The sequence below is a fragment of the Leptopilina heterotoma genome, unplaced genomic scaffold, assembly GCF_015476425.1.
Source record: "Leptopilina heterotoma isolate Lh14 unplaced genomic scaffold, ASM1547642v1 Lhet_361, whole genome shotgun sequence".
Lineage (NCBI taxonomy): Eukaryota > Metazoa > Arthropoda > Insecta > Hymenoptera > Figitidae > Leptopilina > Leptopilina heterotoma.
Window position 1 is genome coordinate 112,979 of NW_025111042.1, and position 24,413 is coordinate 137,391.

At 23.0% G+C, this 24,413-nt stretch overlaps 2 protein-coding genes across 7 annotated transcripts in view; both read left to right on the forward strand.

The window, feature by feature from the left end:
* LOC122505614 (xaa-Pro dipeptidase) overlaps positions 1-24,413 on the forward strand; it is a 63,496-nt gene that overhangs the window by 462 nt on the left and 38,621 nt on the right. The window contains exons 2-3 of one of the 6 annotated variants that reach the window (XM_043617344.1): positions 835-1,012; positions 18,549-18,743. In XM_043617344.1, the coding sequence (XP_043473279.1) occupies positions 18,718-18,743 (26 nt within the window). In that variant the 5' untranslated portion in view covers positions 835-1,012; positions 18,549-18,717. Of the gene's footprint in view, positions 1-834; positions 1,013-17,787; positions 17,910-18,245; positions 18,327-18,356; positions 18,487-18,548; positions 18,744-21,243; positions 21,422-24,413 lie in introns of those variants that run through there. The other 5 variants (XM_043617347.1, XM_043617346.1, XM_043617345.1 and 2 more) reach the window with 5 other exon arrangements.
* Positions 4,015-5,561, forward strand: LOC122505621 (GSK-3-binding protein-like). The gene has a single exon (XM_043617363.1). It carries the CDS (start codon positions 4,813-4,815, stop codon positions 5,359-5,361), a length of 549 nt encoding a protein of 182 aa, XP_043473298.1. The 5' UTR covers positions 4,015-4,812; the 3' UTR covers positions 5,362-5,561.

The following is a 24,413-nucleotide window of genomic DNA, read 5'->3' on the forward strand; positions in this document are numbered from 1 at the left end:
CGTTTTTATAAGTCAATTTCCTTTTTTTTTAAAGACAAAAAGTAAATAATTGTCTGTTGATAAAGTAAAATTTTGAATAATGAGATTTTGATGACTTGCAAATTGCAATTATTGTAAATTTCCAAGAAACTTGGTCTTACTTTGGGTAATTAGTGGAGAAATAAGTTGAATTTCCTTTCGTCTTAACGGAATTGGTGACTAATTGATTTGTCTAGACGAGTATTTTTAATTACAATAAAAAGTTTACTTTTAATTTTAGCAAACATTTAAAGGAAATAATAATTTTTTTTTTTTATAAAATACGAAAAATAATATTTACACAAATAATGTTTTTTTCTTTTTGAAAATAATTTTACTTTTCAAGTGGAAATTTTTTTCTTTTTTTTAATAAATTACAAAATTTATTTTATTTTACAATTTTTATTTTGTTTATTTGTTAAAATTATGCGTCCTTGAAAAGCAAACATTGATTCTTTCCTGTCCTCTTTTCGGTTTATTTTGTTTCTTTTTTTTGTTCTTTAATCCCGAGAATAATATTTGCAATCGTCGGGAGTTTGTAAAAATATTAATTTGTTTAAAATTTCCTTGTCATTGAAAATTTATTTTTTGTTTAAATTAATGTGTATCAAATGAAAGATTCAAGGTACAATGTATTAAATTGTAAATCAACAGTTTAATTAGTCTTTTATCGTTTCATATACTTCGATGTATGAATTTTTTTTCTACACGCATAATAAATCTATATATTATTGAATTGAAGATTGCGTATATAAAATTTGATTCATCAGCTTCAACCTTATCCTAAATGACTAATCTATTTTTTTATTTTTTCAGAGCTAGATATTTTCAAGAGAAAGAGAGAGATAAAAAATAAAAGAGATTCTATAATAAGAGAATGGTATTTACTTTAAACTAGGACAATCGATGAATATCTGATGTAATTAAATATTTTGGACGATTGTTAAAAAAAGTCACGAAAGGATAATTCTATATTGAACAACATCATTTCTGGGTGAGTGAAATATTATTTATTTATTTATTTACACTTGTTTATTCATTCAACACAACTTTTTTAAAAAGTTAAAAGGAAATTTAAGAGTAAAAAAAAATACAATTAGAATTTATTTTGTCCCAGGAAAATCATGAGAACAATAATTAAAATTTAATAAGAAAGAAACAGAGCAATTAAATTATTAAATTTATTAATATTCACTTAATTTTTTTTTTATTATTATAAAGTGAAGTAAATATTAATAAATTTAATAATTCTAAATAAATTTTTTTTAAATTAATTTATATCCTTCCGTGTATTGTTAATTAATAATATATATATTCGATTCAAGGAAGAAAGAATTAAATGAAACAATATTTTCATTTCGTCAAAAATATTGTTTCATTTGATTCTCTCTTCCTTGAATCGAATATATATTATTAATTAATTCTAATTAAACTTAAAGTAATAATTAAAGTTGAAAGTAAAAAATAAAGAATAAAAATTCGTTAACTAGAATCTACGTTTGAAAGAATTTAATTATAGATTTTGATTTAAAAATAATTATTATTTGATATAAAATTAGTAAAACCCATAATTTTTATTCAACATAATACGAAGATTTTGGTACAATTTAAAAATTAATCAATCAAAATTTATTAAAAAAAATTTGTCACAGGATTAGTGCATATAAAAATTCGCTTAAAATTACTTTTTACGAGAAAATAAAAATTTTTGAAATTTAAAAATTTGATTCAGAAGTTTCGTTAACCCATTAACGACCAAATAATAATAATTGAATTCTCGTAAAATTTTCTAATAAAAGTTAATTTAAAAATGAATTTCAGTTAAAATTCTTCTTTAAATCAATTTTTTAATATAATTTTTGAAAAAGTTCTTTGAGATTTTTCAAATCCATTTGTTTACAAATTAAATTATTATACGAAATTTTGATTTTTTGGAAATTATTCTTTAGTTAAATATACATTAGAAAATTACAACTTAAAATAATTTCAAGAAAAAAAATTTAATTTAACGTTTTCAAAAAAATTAATTTTACAGAATTTTTGGTTTAAAAGTATGAAAAATTCAGATTTCCAAAGATTTTAATTTGAAATCTTTTCAAATGCGATTACGATTATTTCTAAAAATTCACGCTAATAATGCTTTTAATATTAAATTATTATCTAAAATTTTAACCGAAATTCATTTTTAAATCAATTTTTATTAGAAAATTCTACGAGAATTCAATTATTTAAAGACAAAAATAAATAATTTATTCAATAATTAAATATTTCTTAAAAATTAATTTTTGCGAAAAATTTTATTAACTTTTGAAAATAATTAATTTCTTTTAAAGAATTCAATTAAAATTTTACTGAAATTGATTATATTATTTAAGAATTTTATTAAAACTATTAGGAATAATTGGAACTCCTGCGAAGAATTTAAATAATAATTTATGAAAATAATGGAATTCACGCGAAGAATTTTATCAAATTTAGTTTAAATAATTGAAATTTTACCAAGATATTTATTAATGTCTTTGAAAATAATTGAATTCATGCGAAGAATTTTATTAAATATTGTTTAAATAATTGAAATTGTACCAAGAAATTTGTTAATATTTTTGTAAATAATTGAATTCTTGAGAAGAATTTCGTTACTTATTTATGAAAATAATTTAATTATTGACGAGAATTTTAAAAAAATTTTAAAAATAATTTAATTTCTGCAAAGTATTTTATTACTTTTTAAAATAATTGAATTTTTGAAATAAATTTTGATATTTATCAAAATAATTGAAGTTGAGAAAAGAATTTTATATTTAAATTCCTTAAAATAATTGATTTTATGGGAAGAATTTTGTTGTTTATCAAGATAATTGAATTCTTGTGCGCAGAATTACTTAAAAATTTTAAAAATAATTGAATTATTGCAACGAATTTTATTCTTTTATTGAATAATTGAATGTTTCTTAAAATTGAATTCTTTCGTCAAGTTTTAATAAATTTTTTAAAAATAATTGCATTTTTTGAGAAATTTATTTAAAATTGTATTAAAAATATTTGAAATTCTGCGATGAAAATAATTGAATTTCTAAATGAATTATTATTATTTATAAAAATAATTGAATGTTTTCGTAGAATTTTATCAAAATTTTTTTCAATAATTAAATTTTTTGATAAATTTTATGAAAATAGTAAATATTATGAAAATTATTGAATTGCAAAAAACTTTTGAAAATAATTGAAGTTTTGACAAGAATTTTATTTAAATTTTTGAAAATAATTGAATTATAGGCGAAAAATATTGCTATTTATAAAGATAATTGAATTCTTGATGAGATATTCGTTAAAGTTTTTAAAAATAATTGAATTTTTTCGCAGAATTTTATTACTTTTGTAAATAATTGAATTCTTCTGATGAATATTGTTATTTGTGCGAAAATAATTGAATTTTGAAAAGAATTTTATTAAAATTCCTAAAAATAGAAAAAGTTAAATTATTATTACAATAGAAAAAACGAAAAGCGATAATAAATTAAATGTTTTTGCCAAAGAACAGGTGCGTGCTCGGCAAATTAAGTTTCGAAACAAACAATGTTGTCGACCCAGTCAAATGACAATTTAGTTAAATAATTCGGCTAGAGGAGAAATTGATTTAATAAAAGTTGGTGAGAATTTTGCTTAATGAAAATGTGTCTATAAATGAAAATTCGGTTAATAAAAAAAATGGAATCATTACTAATTTTTCAAGTCTAGATGTTTTTTTTATCATTCATTGTGATAAGAATAAAAAAAGAATGTCGTATTCTTCAAAATGTTTCTATTTTTAGTGATCGAAATTAGTAATAAGACTGTATTGTAAATGTAATTATCGATAAGTATTTGAGTGGGCGTTGAATGTTTTTCTTTTCGTATAAACATATAGATATACAATGTATGTAAATAGAATGAAAACATGAAGATATTGGTGGGGAGGGAGGAAGTGGGAAATCGAGAAAGAAAGGTGGAAAAGCGATGACGTTATTATCGATTTGCCGGGGGTTTTCGTGAAGTTGAGTTAACGGTTTGTTTACACGAGAAACTCTCCTTCTCTCTCGTTCGCATTGAGGTGAATGCGCGCATGCGCCTCCAAGACCAAAACAATAATAACAGAGCGGCCGAGGAGGAGAGGAAGGTTCATGGCTGGCAGACAGGCAGCCTCAATATTCCCGTTCCCGTCGTCTTCTGACCCGAGTCAGTCGAGTCGTCTCACTCTCTCTGTGTGTTTGTAAAACGAAAAAAAGACTGTTTATTTCCCCTTCCCCTTGACTTCTGACTTTTTGCAGAAATATTTTTCAAAATTCAGAAAAAGTAGAAGTGTGACCTCGCCGGGAAGTGAAAAAAAAAAAAAAATTCGCGTGTTGTGTAAATTCACAAAAAAACAGGAATAGAAAGTGTCCTCGACCTCTTGTGGTCTTTACGAGTATGCGCGAGTAACATACAGCCAGGTGGAAAACAATAACAAACGCGAAAAACTACGTCAACAATGTCCGATGAGTTGTAGTAGCACCATCTCTCTTACTCTCTGTTCATTCATTCCCGGACACGACAGCAGTCAGTGTGTACAGATGCGAAATTCCGCTTTAAGGAGTCACGCGTAACATTGTGAATCACGCGCTTATATATACAAAATAATAGAAGGAGAAAAAAAAAGTGCCTGGATATTTTTTGTTGTTTGTGCCTTCTGAGAGAAAGGGACACACGAACAGCCATTTGCTGGTATAAACATCAACAAAAGAAGAGAGTCTGGAGCGTGTTATTGGTGTGGCCAAAATGCCGAGTGCCGAGGAGCCAACATACCTTATTGAGGTGATACCAGACACAACACAAGATTTTTTATCACAAGATGTTGATCTTCTTGTCTCGCAAATAAAGGAGAATTTACGAATATCAAATTTAAAGGCAAAATCAAGTCACGCTCATAAAAATCGTCCATCACCATATCGGATACCATCGCGTTCATGGGCCGATCCAGCGAGTAATTGTGAAATTTGTGGTATGAGAAATTCAACGCAACATGAACAGCATCGTCATCATAATCAACAGCAGCAACAACAGCATAATAGTCGGAAACGTTCAACGACAAGGGACGATGATGATCCTTATGAATTGTTGCAAGAATTATTGCGACGTGGTGGCCTCATTAAGGAGGCGGTTAAACGACTTCAGTTTGACGAATACGATAATTCGACAAATGGCTCTGAGGATGAAGTTGAGGATTGTGTGGGACAGCCGAGGCCATTTATTTATGAACGAAAAAGTTTTTATTATGAATCCGATGATGAGCCATTGCCGCCCAATTATCAGCCATTGGATCTGTGAAAATAATGACTATTTTTCATTAATTTTAGCCCCTTCTTTTTTTCTTTCTTCTATAAAAAAGAAAAATGTGCGGTAATAAAGGACGAAAAAAAAAGCCAAGCCTTACATGGCGGTGTTTGTAAATATTACGGTGAGAGTGTGTTGTGTTGATATTTGAAGCGGATCGAGAAAATATGGTCGGCTTCGTGTAACATCGGACATGATCGTTTACGTGGAAGAAGTTCGTTTATAGTATGGAGGCGCGATTGTTGCCGAACTAGGAGCCGAAGTTGTAGCTTCGGGTTTTTCAATGATGAATTGGTCGTTAACGATTTTCGTGTGACCTCGCCGGTCACGAGGGCTCCCTTTTGTTTGCCTCCTTTTCAAAGATTCCTTGAGGTTGGATTCTTTTTCTTCTACTCTTCGGCTTCTTTAAAATCTACAGAAAAAAAATATCAAGACTCTTCTTGTTTCTTCTTGTCATCATTGTGGAGAATTGATTTTTTTTGTGATCAGTGTTGTTTCAGCAAAAAAGAAACAAAAAAATTATATTTTTTTCCCAATGTTTGTGAAAAAGGTGAAATTTGTCATGTGTCGCAAAATTTAGTCTGTTATTTACATTATTATGGAATATTTGTTCAAGAAGCAGTTTTTGGTGAAAAAAAAAGAAAATACAAAAATTTTTCTTTAAAAAAAAGTTGAGCGATAAAAATTAGAAGTTTTTTATTTTTTGTTTTACAATATTCTGTAAATAGTTAAGATGAAATATTTTACAGCTTGTAAAATTTACTGCACTATTTTTAAATGTTGCGAAACAAAAAATAGGCTAGCGTAAAAAATATTTCAAATTTTTTTGAAAATTAAAAAATATCGTTCGAGATTTGTTTCTGTATTTCTTTCTGTTTTCAAAATTTTTCCGAAGATGATATAATTTTTTGGCCCGGAAAAAATAGTTGAATTCAGTTAAAAAATGGAAGCAGAAAATTTTTTTTTGTTAAATTTCTAAGCGTTTGAGAAAAAATTGTTGATAAATTACAAAATATTTGAGAAACTATTCAATTAAATATAAGGAGGAATGCCGTGAGAGAAACACAGAAAGGAAAATTATTAACATTTTAAATTAAAAATGCGATACGGCGACGCTGGAGGAGAGGGGGAATTCCCCCTCTCCTCCAGCGTAGCCGTATTGCATTTTTAATTAAAAATCTTTATAATTCTCAAAATTGCTAATATTTAATAAAAACTCTTGCAGTTTTTTGTTTCGACTTTAATTAGAAAGCGATCTTCACACTTTGTACAAAATTAAATTAAAATTTATTAAATTAAATTAAATTAAATTAAATTAAATTAAATTTAAATAATTAAAATTTTCAACAATAGTAAAAAATTTTTAATTTAAAAAATAGAAAAAAATTGAAAGAATTATGAAATTAAAATTGTTTTTTTACAACTAAATAGAAAAAAACAATGTGAATTGTCACGTGATAAAAATTTCACATTTTAAACGCTTAGAATTAAAAAAAAAAAGTTTGAAAAATTTTTTCCAAAAAAAGAAAAATATTGAAAGTTGAAAAAAAAATTTGAAATTTTTTCTAAAATATAAAGAGTTAATTTTAATGAAAATTTAGTTAAATAAAGTTTCGCTAAAGTAGAATAATCGCGAAAAATAATAAAAATTTGAAAAAAATTAAAAATATTTTCGAACATAATAAATTTATTATAATTATATTATTTAGGAATGAATTTTTTTTACGTTACAGTGAAATGATTTTTGAAGAAAACGATTGGTTTCTAATTCAGTTTACATTAAAAATTTTTTCATGCTATCATTTTTTTTTTTTTTGCAAGGCAGATAAAAGTATTTTTTTTTTTATGTGTAAGAGAAAGATTAGTTACAAAACAACATGATTATATTATTAAAGAATCAGCGCTATTACTATCAATTCTCTTAATATTTTTTTAAATTAAAAATTACAATATACAGTTTGGCTAGAAAATATTTTGCTATTTTTACTGTAAAAATAGGAAAAAATTTTCTTATTAAAATAAAATATTAAAAAGTATTTTAAAAATATTGAAAAACATTGAAAAGCATTTTAAAGATATTAAAAAATTATTTTAAATAAAAATACATAAAAACCAAATTGGAAAGATTTGTCCAGAACATTTATAAAAAATTTAATTTAATAAAAAATTTTAAAAATTGACAAAAATTTGTTAGTTTTTCTAATAAATATTTGTATTTTCTTTTTTACATTAATTTTCGAAAAATAATTTATTTTTGCCGCTGGCAATTTATATTTTTAAAAAAAGGAGAAAAAGCAAAGAAGTATAATTTCTTAGGTAATTTAAATATTCGAAAGTTCATTTAATCGTTCTGTAATAATAGAAAATGATTGTTTTCGTAACTGAAAAATATTTGCCTCGCGCCATAGTAAATTTACAATAACGGGAATAGATTTTTAAAAAAAAATCTATAATACCCCTCCCCCCATGCACTATTTGGAACAAAATAATATTTCTTTTTACCAAGACTATTATTTTCGTTTACTTAGAATCTCATATTATACTCTATAATCTTAACATATACAATTTTCTAAAACACATGTGTGGTAATGCACATTAGCATATATATGCAATCGTTTTCTGAAACAATTTTAAACAATGTCTCATTTTTCACTTGACGGCAAAAAAAAAAAAATTAGAGAAAAAAAGAGATTACTAATTTGAATTAAAAATTAATCGTTTCTTTACATTATCTGATAAAAGTTCTTTTTTTATGTAAAATTTTTCTTTATTCGTATTTATTTTTCTATTATAATTCAAAATGTTAATTCAGAGAAATATAATTTTTTTGAATTTACATTTGTTTGGAAATTTATTTAGTTTCTTGAAATTATTATTTGTATTAAAAAAAAAAATTTGTTTACTTTTTCTACAAATATATTTATATATTTTTTTATTTTGTTCGTATTTTGATTGAAATTTAAGGTTAGTGAAGTTAGCGTCGACGCTAAGCGTTTAAAAATATTTATTTTACGCTTGAAGAAAAAGTAAAAGCATTTTTTCCGAAATCATTGGCTTTGATAAATTTTCAAAATTTACATAAAAGAAAACAGTGACATTTTTTTTTTTTATAATAATTAATTTTTGACGCTAAGCGTCGACGCTAAGAAATTTAATTGACTAATCCAAAGATTATTTCAAATTATTGCGAAAATAAAAATTGTTCATTAAAATTAACTCTGAATATTTTGTTAAATATGCTGAATCAACGATATTGAAACATCGATGTTTTATCATTATAAAAAAAAAATAAAAAAAAACTATTATAAATATACGCTCGTTATGAAGACGAGAATTACTGTTTAGCATCATCTGAATTAAATAAATAACGCTGATCTCATTTTATTTCTTTTTTGTACCGAATTTTTATTTTTTACATTATTTTTTTTTATTTTTTTTTACATAGTTTATCCGCTTAGTTACATTTATAAATCGGTAAATCGCGCCTCTGGCAACTCAAGTATTAAAAAACAAATTATAAATATATATGAAAAAAAAACGCCTGAAAGAATTAAATTTTTTTTTCTTATCTTGAATGTAAGAAAAGAAAATGTTTAGGAATTTAATTAAATTGCACGGATATAATGAAAATTGGATTTTTTTAAATCATTGTTTTAAAGGATTTAAAGACAGGAAATATCTGAAAATATCTCTTGTTGATATTACTTTAAAAGTTGTATAATAATTTTCACGATTGAGTCTCAAATGAGCCGTAAATAATTGAATAATTTTTTTTTATATCCGTGCGACCACTAAAAATAAAATAGCTTTACACATTTTTGCTGTGCATGTTTTAGTGCATAGTTATATTTATCAATATATTATATATATATACAAAATACTACTTCGTTAAGTTCGTTGATGTAACAACGTTGTGATTCACTTTTAAATTAAAAAAAAAAAAAAAAAAAAAAAAAAAAAAAGTAACAAAAAAAAATTTGAAAAAAGTGATTGTACGCGATTAACGGAGTGAGTTTATAAATAGAAAGAAAAACACGATTTCTCTAAGTACGTCAGAATTGTTATTCATTTCTGATAGATCGACATTTATAATAGCGAGATTGTTTGTAATTTTGACGCGCACAGATTTTTCGGAAATTTTCTCTGTCTAAAAATAATGTAATAGCTTAAAAAAAGAAACAGTTATCGATGTATTTTGCTTCTATAATGTGAAAAAAAAATTACAACTATTCTCCGAATGTAGAGAGAAAAAGCCTTTTTTGCTAATTTATTCAGTCGGTAAAATTTATGTAATAAAATGTTTTTTTTTTTTTTTTTTTTTTTTTTTTTTGAAATATAAAAGGACTTATTTCATAAATTAATTATTCCGACTGTCTTTGATTTTAGTTTTGTATGGAAAGAAAAACATTTTTGTTAATATTTTTAGTATAAAATAAAAATTCTTTTTTAAAATATCAAATTATAGTAATTTTTCAAAAAATCGTTCTTGTTCCAAATTTTCATATTTGTATTTAAAATTAAAAAGTTAGAGAAAAAAATCTAAATATCTTGTTGAAAAAAAAAATTGTCTCGAATCTCGTGTTTAATTAGAGAAAATACAGGCCTAGCTTTTTTTTATAAAAAAATATATATAGTTTAAAAAATTATGTCCGCAGTGTTATTGAATACTGATGAAAAAAAGAGACTTTAATAACAAAATAAATGCAAAAACAAAAAAAAAAAATTATAAATAGAAACAAAATATCAAATTCCCGTCAGTTTTTCTCGGTATGATTTTAAAAACAAAAAAAAAACGAAAAAAAATATTGAATTTACTAAAATAAAAAAATGTATACGTGATAAATGGTATGATAATAAAAAGTGTGAATCGAATTTTTTTTCTATATTTGAGCGAAAAAGAGCGAAGAATGCGATATGTATGTTCTTTTTTTTTTGGTTAATCGTTATATAAGACAAAAAAATATATCTCGTTGTGATCGTCGGCATGTCCGACAAGTCTAATTAAGTAAATAAACAAATAAAAAGTTAAGCAATTGTTTTTCTTTAATAATAATAAAACACAAATCCATATCTAATGAACTATTTTTAGACAAAGTTTCTGGTTCTTTTTTATCTTTATATAGACGGTGTTTTAAATTAGTTGTTAACTGTTATTTCCTTTTACACAATATTTATAAAATTAAACTTTTTCTTTGGCAAAAAAAATATTGTTAACTGTATAGAGAAATTTTCCAAGTAATTTACATGCAAAGTTTCTTTTAAAAAAAATAAGTAATGTAACAATAAGTTTTCTTTTTGTTTTAAAAAATATTTTTCTGTGTATTTAACCTGAATATTTTTTTTATCGCTGACAAGTTATCAGTTGTTGAAACTGTAAAGTAGTGGTCATAGGGATAAAAGTTTCTCACGAAACAATTTGCTTCTTTTTTTACGATTTAATGTTTTGTTTCTTATTTATTTTACACGCTATTCTTCTGAATTTTGTTGAGTCTATTATATGCAGTTTTTTTTCTATTTTAAATGAGTAGGTACTTTGCGAATGTTTAGGTATACATAAATATTGAGGTATTTATTTTGATTTAAAATTGTAATATTTCTTTAAAATATCTTTTTATTTTATTTAATATCGTATTTGTTTTGCTTGAAAGTAGCTTTTAAATAAGAAAATAATGGTCTAGAAAAAAATTATCGTCAACATTTCAATTATTTTTATAAATGAATAGCAAAATTCTTCGCCGAAATTCAATTATTTTCAGAAATTTTAATAAAATTCAATTACTTTCGTAAATAACAATATTCATCACAAGAATTAAATTATTTTCAAAATTAATAAAATTCTTTGCAGAAGTTCAATTGTTTTCAAAAAATATATAAGAAAAAATCAAAAAACGTCAACATTTCAATTATTTTTATAAATGAATAGCAAAATTCTTAGCCGAACTTAAATTATTTTCAGGAAGTTTAATTAAATTCATTGGAAAATTCAATTATTTTTGTAAATAACAATATTCATCACAAGAATTCAATTATTTAGAAAAATTTTAATAAAATTGATGTCAAAATTTCAAAAAATTTTATTAATTCAATGCTTTTCAATATCTTATTATTTTAATAAAATTTCCCAAAAGAAAAAAATTATTAAACAAAAATTTTAATAAAAATCATGAAAAATTTTGAATTATTTTTAAATATTTTTCTTAATTCAAAAATTTGTATATCTATTTTTTTAAACAAATTTTCCAAAAAAATTCAATTATTTAAAAAAAATGTTGACAAAATTCTACACGAAAATTCAATTATTTTCTAAAATAATGAAAATTTTACCAGAATAATTTAATTATTTTCATAAAAATAATAATAAAATTCATTAAGGAATTTCAATTATTTTTAATACAATTTTAATCGAATTCCTCGAAAAATGTAATTATTCTTAGAAATTTTATTAAAATTCTTCTATAAAATTCAATTATTTACAAAATTTTTTTTTAAATTCTTGGCAAAATTTCAATTATTATAAAAAATTTCCCTCAATTCAATAAATTTCAAGATCCATTATTTTAATAAAAAATTTCCAAAAGAATTTAATTATTTAAAAGAAAATTGGTTAAAATATATTTTTATAAACAATAAAAAATTTCACAGAAATTTAATTATTTTCATAAATAATAATAAAATTCATTACAGAATTTCAATTAATTTTAATACAATTTTAATCGAATTCCTCAAAAATGTAATTATTCTTAAAATTTTTATTAAATTTCATCGAAAAATTAAATTATTTAAAAATTTCTTGATAAAATTCTTGATTAAAATTAAATTTTGACAAGGTTTAAAAATCATTGAAAAGGTTAAAATCTTTGAAAACTTAAATTTTTCATACTTTTAACTGACAATTATGTAGAATTTTTTTTTTTTGTAAAGCTTTAATTGAATTATTTTTTAAAATTATTTCAAGTTTCTATTCTCTGATTTCTATTTAAATGAAGAATTTTCGAATTATCGAAATTGCACGTAAAATTGTAATCTCTATGAAAGAAAAATCTTTGGCTTGTAATTATTAACTTTTTGGTATTTGGAAATTTAAAAAAAAATGTTAAGAGCTCAAGCCATATGTATTCAGGACAGAAATTTTTTAATTTATGTCTGGAATTTCGTAATTATTGGTTTTGAAAAAACCTGGAATTCTACATTTATTATTATTACAGTAACAAGATTCTTATAATATAAAATAATGATTTGATCACTCGGTCATCTTTAATTATTAAAAAAACATGAAGAAATCGAAGACTCGGAGTAATCGATATCTTCATGTTTTGCACCTAATAATATTCTTCGAAGTCTTTGAATTTCAAAAAGGTTTGAATTTGAATGTTTTGAAAAATTTCAATTCCTACGGAAAAATAATGATTAAATTATATTTAAAAATGAAGTTATTAATGTTTTCGAATAATTTTACTTTTGATGAAATTTGTAAATAAATGTAATTGATACTTTTTTTGAATAGCCAATTTTTAGAGTGAATCTTATTCTTTATGGTTAGGGAAAAAGTCAAAATTTTTTATGGAAATCAGGGAAAAATTTAATTTTTGTGGGAACCCTGTTATTATATAGTATATTATAGTATATTTAATACAATTAATTGTATGTTAAATATATATTGTAATATATTATATAAGATATGTTTATATATATATTTTTTTCTTCTATTATTCTCATCTGAAAGCCGCCTTCTCAATAGGGTCAAGCTGCTTACAGACATCGGGATTAAATATAGAATTAAAATATAATATATTGAGTTTAAAGTTTCTGAAGATTAAGAATATTCTTAAAGTGAAGCCTTAGGAGTCGCTTTTAGCCCCGATTGTCCTACAGAATTATACTTGGGTTGGGAAAGTGGGAGTCTAGAGGATGGGAACCCTTTTGCATCAATTGATTCAGGGTCTTTCACTATCCCTCTCTCTCTCTGTTCGGTGCTTTTAAAGTGGACCTTATTCGCGAATATCTAAAAGCTACTTCTCAGAGCCATCAAAGCAAAAGGAATCTTAAATGGAGCTCAAGAGGTTGATATTGATTACTACTCTTAACAATTCTAGAAATTCTCAATATATATGTATACTTTTGCTTTGAGTTTAAATTGAATTTATTCCTTCCCTTTCATGTTTGTCAAAGAAGCAGGATAAAAAAAAAGTTGCAGTTTTCTCTTGAAATTGCCTCTTTTTTTGTATTTATACACTGACGATTTATCAATTTATCAGTAAATACGTTATCAGTCCCCGGTTGCTTACTCCTTGAGAAAAAATATTTGTTTTTTTTCGCTCTCTTCATATGTTTGAATGACGATTTCGCATTGCCAGATTTGCTTTATGTTTATGATGAGATCAATATTGTTTTAATGCGTCATCTCTTTTTTATTCCGTTTTCTTTTTTTTTTTTTTGCATAAAGTATATTACTGATTTTTGTAAAAATATTCCATTCTAGAGTCGCTATTTTATTTTAGTTTGTAAAGTAATTTTTTTAGTGGGAGAAATTGAATCCATTTTGATATATATAAAAGAGAGGATGTTTAATTATTTGGGTGATAAAGATTTTTTTTAGTATCGATGCTCAGCTTTTTTCTTCCGGTGACGTCTTTGGTGAATGGAGGATCGCGTGCTAAATTCTAAATTGATTTTCCCCCCTTTTTTATAAGCGAGTTTAGATTCGTGTCGACCGCACGAATGTATATTGGCGTTCGTTCGACAAACAATAATAATACTTGTGAGCATTTTTCAACGAAGCGACCCAGCCTGTCACACATTTAGCTGTTTTTTTTCTACTCGGCAATATTTGCAAAAGTTGGTCGTATAACCTGCGCACACCAACACGAAGAATGTAACAGTAAAGGCTTTCCTAGAAATTCACATTGTCAACCTGCAAATGATATTCCATTTGTTTGTTAATGATGACTCAGCGCCACGGTGAAAGAGTTTGGTTTACTTTATATTGTTGATGTTCATAAATATAAATATATATGTATCATACTCGTTTATTTTATCACTAAATTGAATTTACTTTCTGAAAATCGAAATCTTTTAGTGAAATAAGTTTTCGAAAAAACTAATTTTTCGAGGTCTGATTAGATTAACTTATGATACAAAAAATTTAAAAATTGATATTTTTATCATGTTTTTAGTTACAGTAGCAATTTCCAGTTGAAGCAGGATCCTCTCAATTTGAAATAAATTTAAATTGAGGAGGCAATTATTTCAGTTCGATGGAAGAAGAAGAAGAAGATGCTTAAAAAGCAAAATTATTAATGATCTGTAGAAGAAATCAAAAAAATTTATCAATTGGCACAAATAGTAAACAAACAGAAAACTTGGTTTAGTTTTAAAAAAAAACAATTTAGAATTTTATTAGTTTTGCTCCATCTTCGATTTTTCGTTTTCTCGTTTTTAAAAGCTTTTGCTTAACTAGGAAAATATTGTGGAAATTTTCTTCAAAATTTTTCACTGTTGACTCATTTTCTAAATAAGCTATTTATCTAAAAATTTGTCGAAATTTTTTCAAAATTTTAAGAAACGAAATCTTTTTTGTGAATTATATAAAAATTATTTTCTTTTAATCCAATCACTATTTTTATCAGAATTTTTACAATAGCAGATATTTTAGTTGATTTTTTTATTGAGCAGAATTTATATTTATCAGAATTTCATTTGTACAAACAGTTACTGTCAAAATGATAATTTGTGCAAACAAAAATTTAGATAAATAAAAATTTTCACTACAAAATTCAACTTAGAGTTCTTTTTTAAATAGAAATTAATTTTGATAATTTCTATAAAATGAAAATCTGGTTATTTGAAATTAAATTTAAAAGAACAACTTTCTATTCGATTGGAGAGAATATAATAATAAAATAATGATTTATTTCGAATTGTAATTTAGACGAGTTTTTGTCATCTCGAATTAGAATTTGTATGAATATTTATACATATGGATTCTAATTTATTTTAGTTATTACTTGATTGAGTTATAATTGATAAGTTAAAAACTGAAGAATTTAAAAATAACTAAATTTTAATTATTACGAATTTTTATTAAAAATGAATTTATCGGGAAAGAAAATCATTATGTAGAAGTCTTTATTATTCGTAAATACTATTTATAAGAAATTTTAGATTATAGAATTTATAAATTGCAGCACTATTAATTGAAATAACTTAAATTTGTCGAAATTTTTTTTAAATCAAATTTATATTTGAAAAAATATTCATTGAAACAACTCTTTATTTGCAAGAATTGATATTTGATAAAGAAATTATTTTCTAGAATTTCTAACAAAAATTTTTCTTTAAATCAATTATTTTTAATAATTTTTGACAAAGTTCCTTGAGAATTTTCAAATTTATTTGTATACAATTCAATTTTACGTGAAATTTCGATTATTTGGAAATTATTCAATTAAATTTATATTAGAGAAAATGAAAACTTAAAATCATTCCAAGAAAAAATTCAATTATATTAAAAAAAAATTAATTCGTCAGAATTGTTAGTCAAAAGTATATGAAAAACCAGGTTTTTAAAGATTTTACTTTGAAACCTTTTCGAAATTAAATTATTTCTAAAAATTCACGCTATAATGCTTTTAATATTCAATTATTATCTAAAATTTTATAACTAAAATTCATTTTTAAATAAATTTTTATTAGAAGTTTCAAAGAGGATTGAATTATTTAAATACAAAAATAAATAATTTATTGAATAAATGAATTTTTTTTAACATTGAATTCTCATATAGAATTTTATCAAGAAATTTTCAAATAATTGAATTCTTTCTACAAATTTTTATAAAGTTTTTAAGAATAATGACATTTTTCGAGAAATTCGATTAAAATTTATTGTATTAAAAATAATTTAAATCCTATAATTTTATTGTTTCTAAAAATAGTTGAATCCTTGTAAAACACATTATTTTTGAAAATAATCAAATTATTGCAAAGAAACTTTTAACAAATTTGTAAATAATTGAATTGACATGAAATTTTTATTATTTATGAAAATAATTGAATGTTTGAGTAGAATTTTATTGAAATTTTTTAAAAATATAGTTGAATTCTTTTGGAAAATTTTATTAAAATAGATATTGAAAATCATTGAATTGGGGAAAATTTTTGAAAAGATTTGAATTTCAGAGAAAAATTATGAAAATTTTTCAAAAATCTAATTTCTTTAAAATTTCTAATTAAATCGATGCAAAATTAAATTTTTATAAAATTTATAATTAAAACCATTTGATGTTTATTTATGAAAATTGTAAATGAAATTCTTTTAAAATTGAATTAATTGTGAAATTTTGAAATAAAACTTTTCATTAAATACCTTCTAAGTAATAATTTTAAGATTGTTTTTCAAGTATTAAGTTATTTAAAAAGTAACTATTATCAGAAATAGAAAAAATTAAATTTTTTACATTAGAATTCGTGGTAATTTTATAGTTTTTGATAGAAATAAAAAAGATACCAAAATTCAAATTTTTTTTATGAATTGTAAAAATTTAATTTTTCTTCAGTACTTTTAATAAAATTCCCTGACCTGTGGCAACCATGTTGAAACAAATAATAAATTGTAATTCATCTATATAAATATTCATGTAAATTCTAATTCTATGTGATGAAAATTCGTATAAATTATAACTGGAAGTAAATCTCTTTTGTTAAATATTAAATAAAAATAACAAATTTCGAAAGACTGATACTGTTAAGTGATTTTTATGAATCAGGCACCCCAAAATTCGATCAAGTAAAACTTCTGTTAAATAAAAATATTAATAAAAATAATAAAATAAATAAATATTAATAAAAAATAAATATTAATAAAATAAATATTAATAAAAAAAAATCAGTTTATAAATTTTGATTAGTCATACTATCTATCAATTCAACTTTATATAAAATTAGTTTAGATAAAAATTTGAATCAATGAATTTTAGTAAATATAAATAGAAAATTTCCTTTGGCACTACAATGAGTCGTCTATATATCTACATTGAGTTTGGTTTCAAAAATTCCTTGAGTCACTCGTATAAAATATTTCTAATTCTCGTAAATTCTTCTTTCGTCTATTGAGATGTTTTAATAGACCAGTATTTTTTCTCCTCGCTATTTTGTTTATTTTGTCTAACATATATATTGAGCCATTTCCTGCGAAACTTGGTATATCTTTTATTTTAACTTCATCATAAAAAAAGTATGAATTATCGCATTTTTTTGTTGTTGTCAGCTTCAGCCAAGTATATTCATGACTCGGTGAACATAGTCCATGAGACAACATCTGTGTTTATTGTTTACAAGTCGCCAACTAATAAGCAGTTCAGAACACTCTTAAACCTGATAATGTTTTGTAATTATCTTTTACAAAAACATTTTTTGTAGCGAAAGAGGGGGAAGATAGACATCGTTTTCATTGATATCGGCCTTGTCCGAGAATTGACACAGATCTCCGACATCCGATAGTGGGAATAGACTTACAACACGGCCCAGTTTAATCACAATATATGGATGTAAATATATATGTATTGAATACAATATCTTTTGTTACGTTTTTTCTAGTTTTGTATATGAGGAAAAAAAAAACTCTTGTGAGAAAGTTGTATTGAATAAATACAATATATTTAAATAAAAATACACTTGGGGAAAGTTGATATAATCACTCTTGTGGAATTTTTATTTTCAAATAAAATTAATTAGAGTAATGATAAAGATTACGCGAGTACGTATTCACGATTCAAGTCTGACGAGTATAAAATAGAAAACATTATTAAATCAACGACGGGAGATTTGTTGATAACACCGCGCGTTTATGTATTTGTGCTGCATTGCACCAAAGTCACGTGTGTGGCCAATATTGTCATCTGGATTTGAAATCACAATATTACGTCTCTAATTTAAATTTGTCACGGCATCTCGTAATTAACTGAGTGATTAAAATTTTACCTTTATAGGGAGAATAATCTTTTAATTTTATTTGAAAATAATTTTTCTTTTTGAAAAGAGAAATATGAGTTTAGTTTTTTGAAATTTCGAGGGAGTGAAGTGGTCATTCGGTTTTATCTGCGTCAGTGAATGTTGTTGATAGGAGTAAGGCACATCATTAGATATATTATTCCATTGTGGTATTTATCAATTTTCTTCTTTTTTAGATAAAAATATAAAATCGCCACGTCCGAGGTGAGAGGGAGTTAGATTGAATTTTATCCTCGAAGTTGGTGGATTTAAAATTCGTCTCTTGGTATTTTTGTTTACAAAACTTGTATCCAGTATTGTAATAGTTGAGTGTGCGCATCTATATCCTGACAGTTGGAAGACAAGATGGCTGACGTTGAACCAGTAAACACGTATGTATTCGTTATGTTTACCTATAGGTATATAGTGGTCGTTGCCCTGAAAAAGTAGGTCTCTTGCTTTGCGTCTCATCGTAAATTATATGAGTGTGACGTATCTGGCTAGCACAGAAAAGGATCCCAATCCGAATATTGCCAAGTGCCAAAAGGTTTGGCCGAGTTTTAAATTCTCAAAGGCCATATACACCTTACCTCCTCCCCTCTCTTTCTCTCTTTTTCTCTCTCTCTCTGCGACAATATTTTCCTTCATTCATTAGTCTGGATATAAACAGAGTATTATTGTCGATTCTTTTGTCTCGACGATTTTCTTTTTGTTTTTTCAGCTGTAAAAAAACACCAGTCATTAAAGAAATAATTTTAGATTCTTGTAAATTTACTTTCTCATTTTTATATTTTTGATATTCTTGAAAAAAATATTCTTTTTTGCTTGTATAAATTTTTCTTTTTAATAATAATAATAATAATAATAATAATAATAATGTATTTATAATTAATACAAATCATTAATAGTACTCATCGCTTCGTAATCTACTAAAATTTACTATTTACTACTTTTTTACGATTTGATACTATTTAGATACTTTTTTTAAATTTGTGTTTCTAAAAATTTATCCTATAATGATTTTAATATTCAATTAATATCTAAAATTTTAATTGAAATTCATTTTTAAATCAATTTTCGTTAAAAAATTCTACTTGAATTCAATTACTTAAATACAAAACCAAATAATTGAATGTTTCTTAAAATTTAATTCATTTGACGAATTTTAATAAAAAATGTTAAGAATAATTATATTGTACGAGAAATTCTATTGAAATTGTATTAAAAATCATTGAAATTCTGCAATAAGTTTTATTATTTATGAAAATAATTGAATTATTTAGAAGAAATTTATATAAAATTTGTAAATAATTGAATTGCTTTGAAATTTTTATTATTTATGAAAATAATTTTGTTAAATAATTGAATTGACAATTCCTGAGACGAATTGTATTATTTATGAAAATAATTGAATTGTTTCAACGAATTTTAATAATATTTTTAAAAATTAATACATTTTCCCAAGAATTCAATTAAAATTGTATTAAAAATAATTGAAATTATATAATAGGAGTTTTAAAATTTATGAATATAATTGAATTTATGCCAAGAATTTTATTAAAATTTTGAAAATAATTGGATTCCTTTAAAAAATTCGAAGAAATTCAATTATTTTTGAAAATTTTAATAAAATATCTACTTGACATAAATTGAAAATAAAAAAATTCTTTATAAATCTTCAATTATTTTCATAAATATCCAAATTTTTGTCAGTACAAATATTTTTAAAAATTTTTATAAAACTTTTTCGTAGGAATTCAATTATTTTTTTTACAATTTTAAAAGAATTTCTCTATAAGATTCAATTATTTTTATAGTTTTAATGGAATTCTTCAACTTTGAATAAAATTGACTGACTTTTCTATGACCTGTGGAAAAATTATTTAAAAATTTTTTTAATAATGTTCTTCTTAAGAATTCAATTATTCAAAAAAAATTCGATAAAGTTCTTTATAAGAATTAATTTTGATGAAATATTCAATAAATTATTTATTTTTTTATTTAAATAATTGATTTTGCGCAGAATTTTCTAATAAAAATTTATTTAAAAATGAATTTTAGTTAAAATTTTAGATAATATTTGGATATTAGAAGCATTATAGTCTGAATTTTTAGAATTTGGTAATTAAATTTCAAAAGATTTTATATTGAAAGAATTTTGTAATTTTAATACCCTTGGAAAAGTAAATAGGTATTTAAATATTTATTTTAAAAAAATTATTTTATTTTTGAATGTAATTTAATTTAGAAAGAAAAAATTGAGTTGTCAAATTTTATTGTTCGATATAGCTACTTTTTTACTGATTTTTTCATTCTAAAAGCTGCTTTTTGCTACTTTTTTAAAATTAAATTTTTAAATTAATTAATATGAATTTTATAAATTTAATAAATTTAATACATTTTTTAAATTAATTTTAATTATCGAGTACGAAGCCTGAGTAATGTTTTTTGTGATAAAGTACTAAGTTAGAGTATTAATCTAGTTTAAAAAAAAAATTTATACTGTTAATTATATTTTTGTGATAAATTGGCAACGATTGCTCTTACGTTAACAATATTTTGATATAAAATTACGTTTCGTAATAAATACATAACGAGCTAAAATTAATTTTTATTAATTTTTTTATATTTATGATAATAATGAATTTTTGGCGCTGAAAAATTATACACTTGACAGAAAGATAATTTATATTTTTGGAAAATGTAGATTAGGTGCAATTGTTTATTTTTCTTTATTGTGAATAAAGTGAGTCGTAACAATGGCAATATTATTAATGGTACTAGGCTCTTATAGGTCGATTGCATTAGTCAGCGACGAATCGCGTGTTGTTGTTTTCATAAACTGTTTTCAACTATGTAAACATAACCTATTCTTGTTTGTGTGTCTCGCTATAAACTTTTGGCTCGTCTCGCCATTTACCAAGGAGTGACTCGCAAAACGTTCTCTTTTTCTTCATTTCTTTTTCGTCGAAAGCTGCCAACAAATGCTGCTACGGCACTTTGTTTCTAATTTGCGTAATCAATACAGAATCTATGACTTTCAAACTTGTGCTTTCTCTTCGATTTTGAGGTTAGTAAATATCTTAAAAAAATATTTCTCACCACGCATTGGCAAAAATTTGGTATTCGTTTTTTTTAATTTAATAATTAAATTAATAATTTAATTTCAAAATAAACTGAAACTTTTATAAAATGAAATTTTTTGGGAGTTTTTTTTGAAATTTTTTTTTAAAATAACTTTAAAAAAATGTATTTTTTGTTTGTAGAGGACTTTGTTTGTTGAGTGTTAATTTTTTTCCTTTTCTTGGCTTAGCAACCACACAATCTTTATAAATCTGTATACACCTTGAAAAGTTTTTCTTATTGTAAGTGTATTTATTTTAACAGTAACCACATTCCAGGCCGTCATTCACAGATAAAAGATCCAGTTTATCTTGTCCAATTAGGCTCTAATCAAGAGACTCGATAATAATCATTAACATTTGAAAATATTTATATTAATTCTGTATTTTTCAATCTATAACTGGGTGTAAAAATTATTTTCTTTTACAATTTTTTGTAATTAAAGTTTTAAATTTACAATTTTTACAGTTGAGTGTTTAAAATTGTTATATTAATATTTTTGGAATAAAATTTCTTTTATGGATCTGAATGTGGTTTGTTAAGTGAATATATTTTTTAGAGAAATAATTTTCTATTTATAAATAATAAATAAATTAATATTAATAATTCTATTTTAGGAAAATTTAAGATTTTTATAATTGAAAAAGAAATGGAAATTGTTTTTTTGATAAATACAGTGAGTCTCGTAAGAGAGTTTAATTTCGTGATCAGTTGAAGAAACAAAAATGATAAAAAAAAGACAAATTTGTTTAAAATTTTTCTTATAGAAATATGATTGTAGTTTTCAATTTTTTTTTGACAATTGAGCGATTAGGTTTGAGAAAATTCATTTTACAGTCACTTTTTCTTTTGTGATAAACTGTAAAATTCCTCGTCTAGAATTATTTTTCGAGTTGTGCTGTTGGCCTCTAATTTTCGTTACCCTTAGGGCGTCATGTAAGATTTATGGACGGTAAAGGACTGAATTTCACATGTTAAGTTTTGTGAAAAACTGTTACTTTCCTGAGAAAAAACAGAGAGAGGGCCCTTGTCTATTTTTATCAGGGTTGCCACATTCTGAATTTTGGTTTCTTTTTTGTCTGCCTCATAAACTATAAAATTACCATCACGAATTATAATGCAAAACCTTCAATTTTTTCTATTTCTGACAATAATTTCTTTTTAAGTAACTTAATTCTTGAAGAACTATCTATCATAAAATTATTATTCACAAATTATTTATTGAATAATTTTATTTAAATCTTTTGAAATTAATTGAATTTTTGAGTTGCGTTCACAATTTTTATAAAAAATTCTCACCAAAATTAAATTATTTAAACAAAATTTTAATATAATTCTATACTCGAACATTTAATTATTTTCATAAATAATAAAAATTCCACAGGAATTCAATTATTTACAAATTTTTTCAAGAATTTCATCGCAATAATCCCATTATTTTCATAAATGATAAAAGTTTTTAACAGGGATTCAATTATTTCCAGAAATAATAAAATTCTTTTTAGGAATTCAATTATTTTCATAAATATTATAACTCATTGTAGGATTTAAATTATTTTTGATACAATTTTAATTAAAATTCTTTGAAAAATGTAATTATTTTTAAAAACTGTATTAAAATTCGTCAAAAGAATTGAATTATTATTTAAAAATTAGTTGATAAAATTCTTTATGAGAATTCAATTTTGAAAAAAAATTCAATTATTTATTTTTGTATTTAAATAATATTGAATTCTCGAGGAATTTATTTTTCAAAAAAAAAATTGATTCAAGAATGAATTTCAGTTAAAATTTTCGATAATAATTGAATTTTTAGGAAAAATCAAATTATGTTTAGAATTTTTTTTAAACATTCTCGTCATATTTCAATTATCTTTATAAATAATAAAAGTTTTTCTCTAAAATTCAATTATTTTCGAAAATTTTAATAAAAAATCTTGTCAAAATTTAAATATTTTCAAAAATATTCCTGAATTCAATGATTTTCAATGTCTACTATTTTAATATAATTTTCCAAAGAATTCAATTATTTAAACAAAATTTCGATAAAATTCTAAGCAAACATTTAATTGTTTTCATAAATATAATAAAAATTTCACAGGTATTCATTTATTTTCATAATTTTCTTCACAGTAATTCCATTATTTTCATAAATAATAAAAATTCAACAGGAATTCATTTATTTACAAATTTTTTTTATATTTCTTCGCAATAATTTAACTATTTTTATAAATAATAAAATTTTTTACAAGGATTCAATTATTTTCATAAATAATAACATTCTTTTTAAGAATTCAATTATTTTCATAAATAATAAAACTCATCGCAGAATTTCAATTGTTTTTAATGCAATTTGAATTGAATTTAATAATTTATTCTTAAAAAAATTATTTAAATTTGTCGAAAAAATCCATTTATTTAAAAATTTGTTGATAAAATTCATTGTAAGAATTCAATTTTAAGAAATATTTAAATATCAACAAATTATTTATTTTTGTATTTAAATAATTGAATTCTCGTAGAATTTTCTAATAAAAATTGATTTAGAAATAAATTTCAGTTGAAATTTGAGATAATATTTGGATATTAGAAGATTTATAGTGTGAATTTTTAAAAATAATTGAATTTTGAAAAAGTATCAAATTAAAATTTTTGAAAATTTGAATTTTTCATGCTTTCAACTAACAATTCTGCATAATTAATTCTTTTGAAAAAGTTTAATTGAATTTTTTTTTTGAAATTGTTTCAAGTTTTTAATTTCTAATATTTTAATTGAAGAATTTCCGAATAATCGAAATTTCGTAAAATTGAATTGTAAAGAAATGTATTAGAAAATTCTCGAAGAACTTTTTCAAAAATTCATAAAAATAATAGATTTAAAGAAGAAATTTAGTTAAAAACTCGAGAAAATAATAATTGAATTGAAATTAAATTAATTA

What these genes read in the sequence shown, in the direction of transcription:
- LOC122505621 (XM_043617363.1), top strand. Translation starts at nt 4,813, where the DNA reads ATGCCGAGTGCCGAGGAGCCAACATACCTTATTGAGGTGATACCAGAC.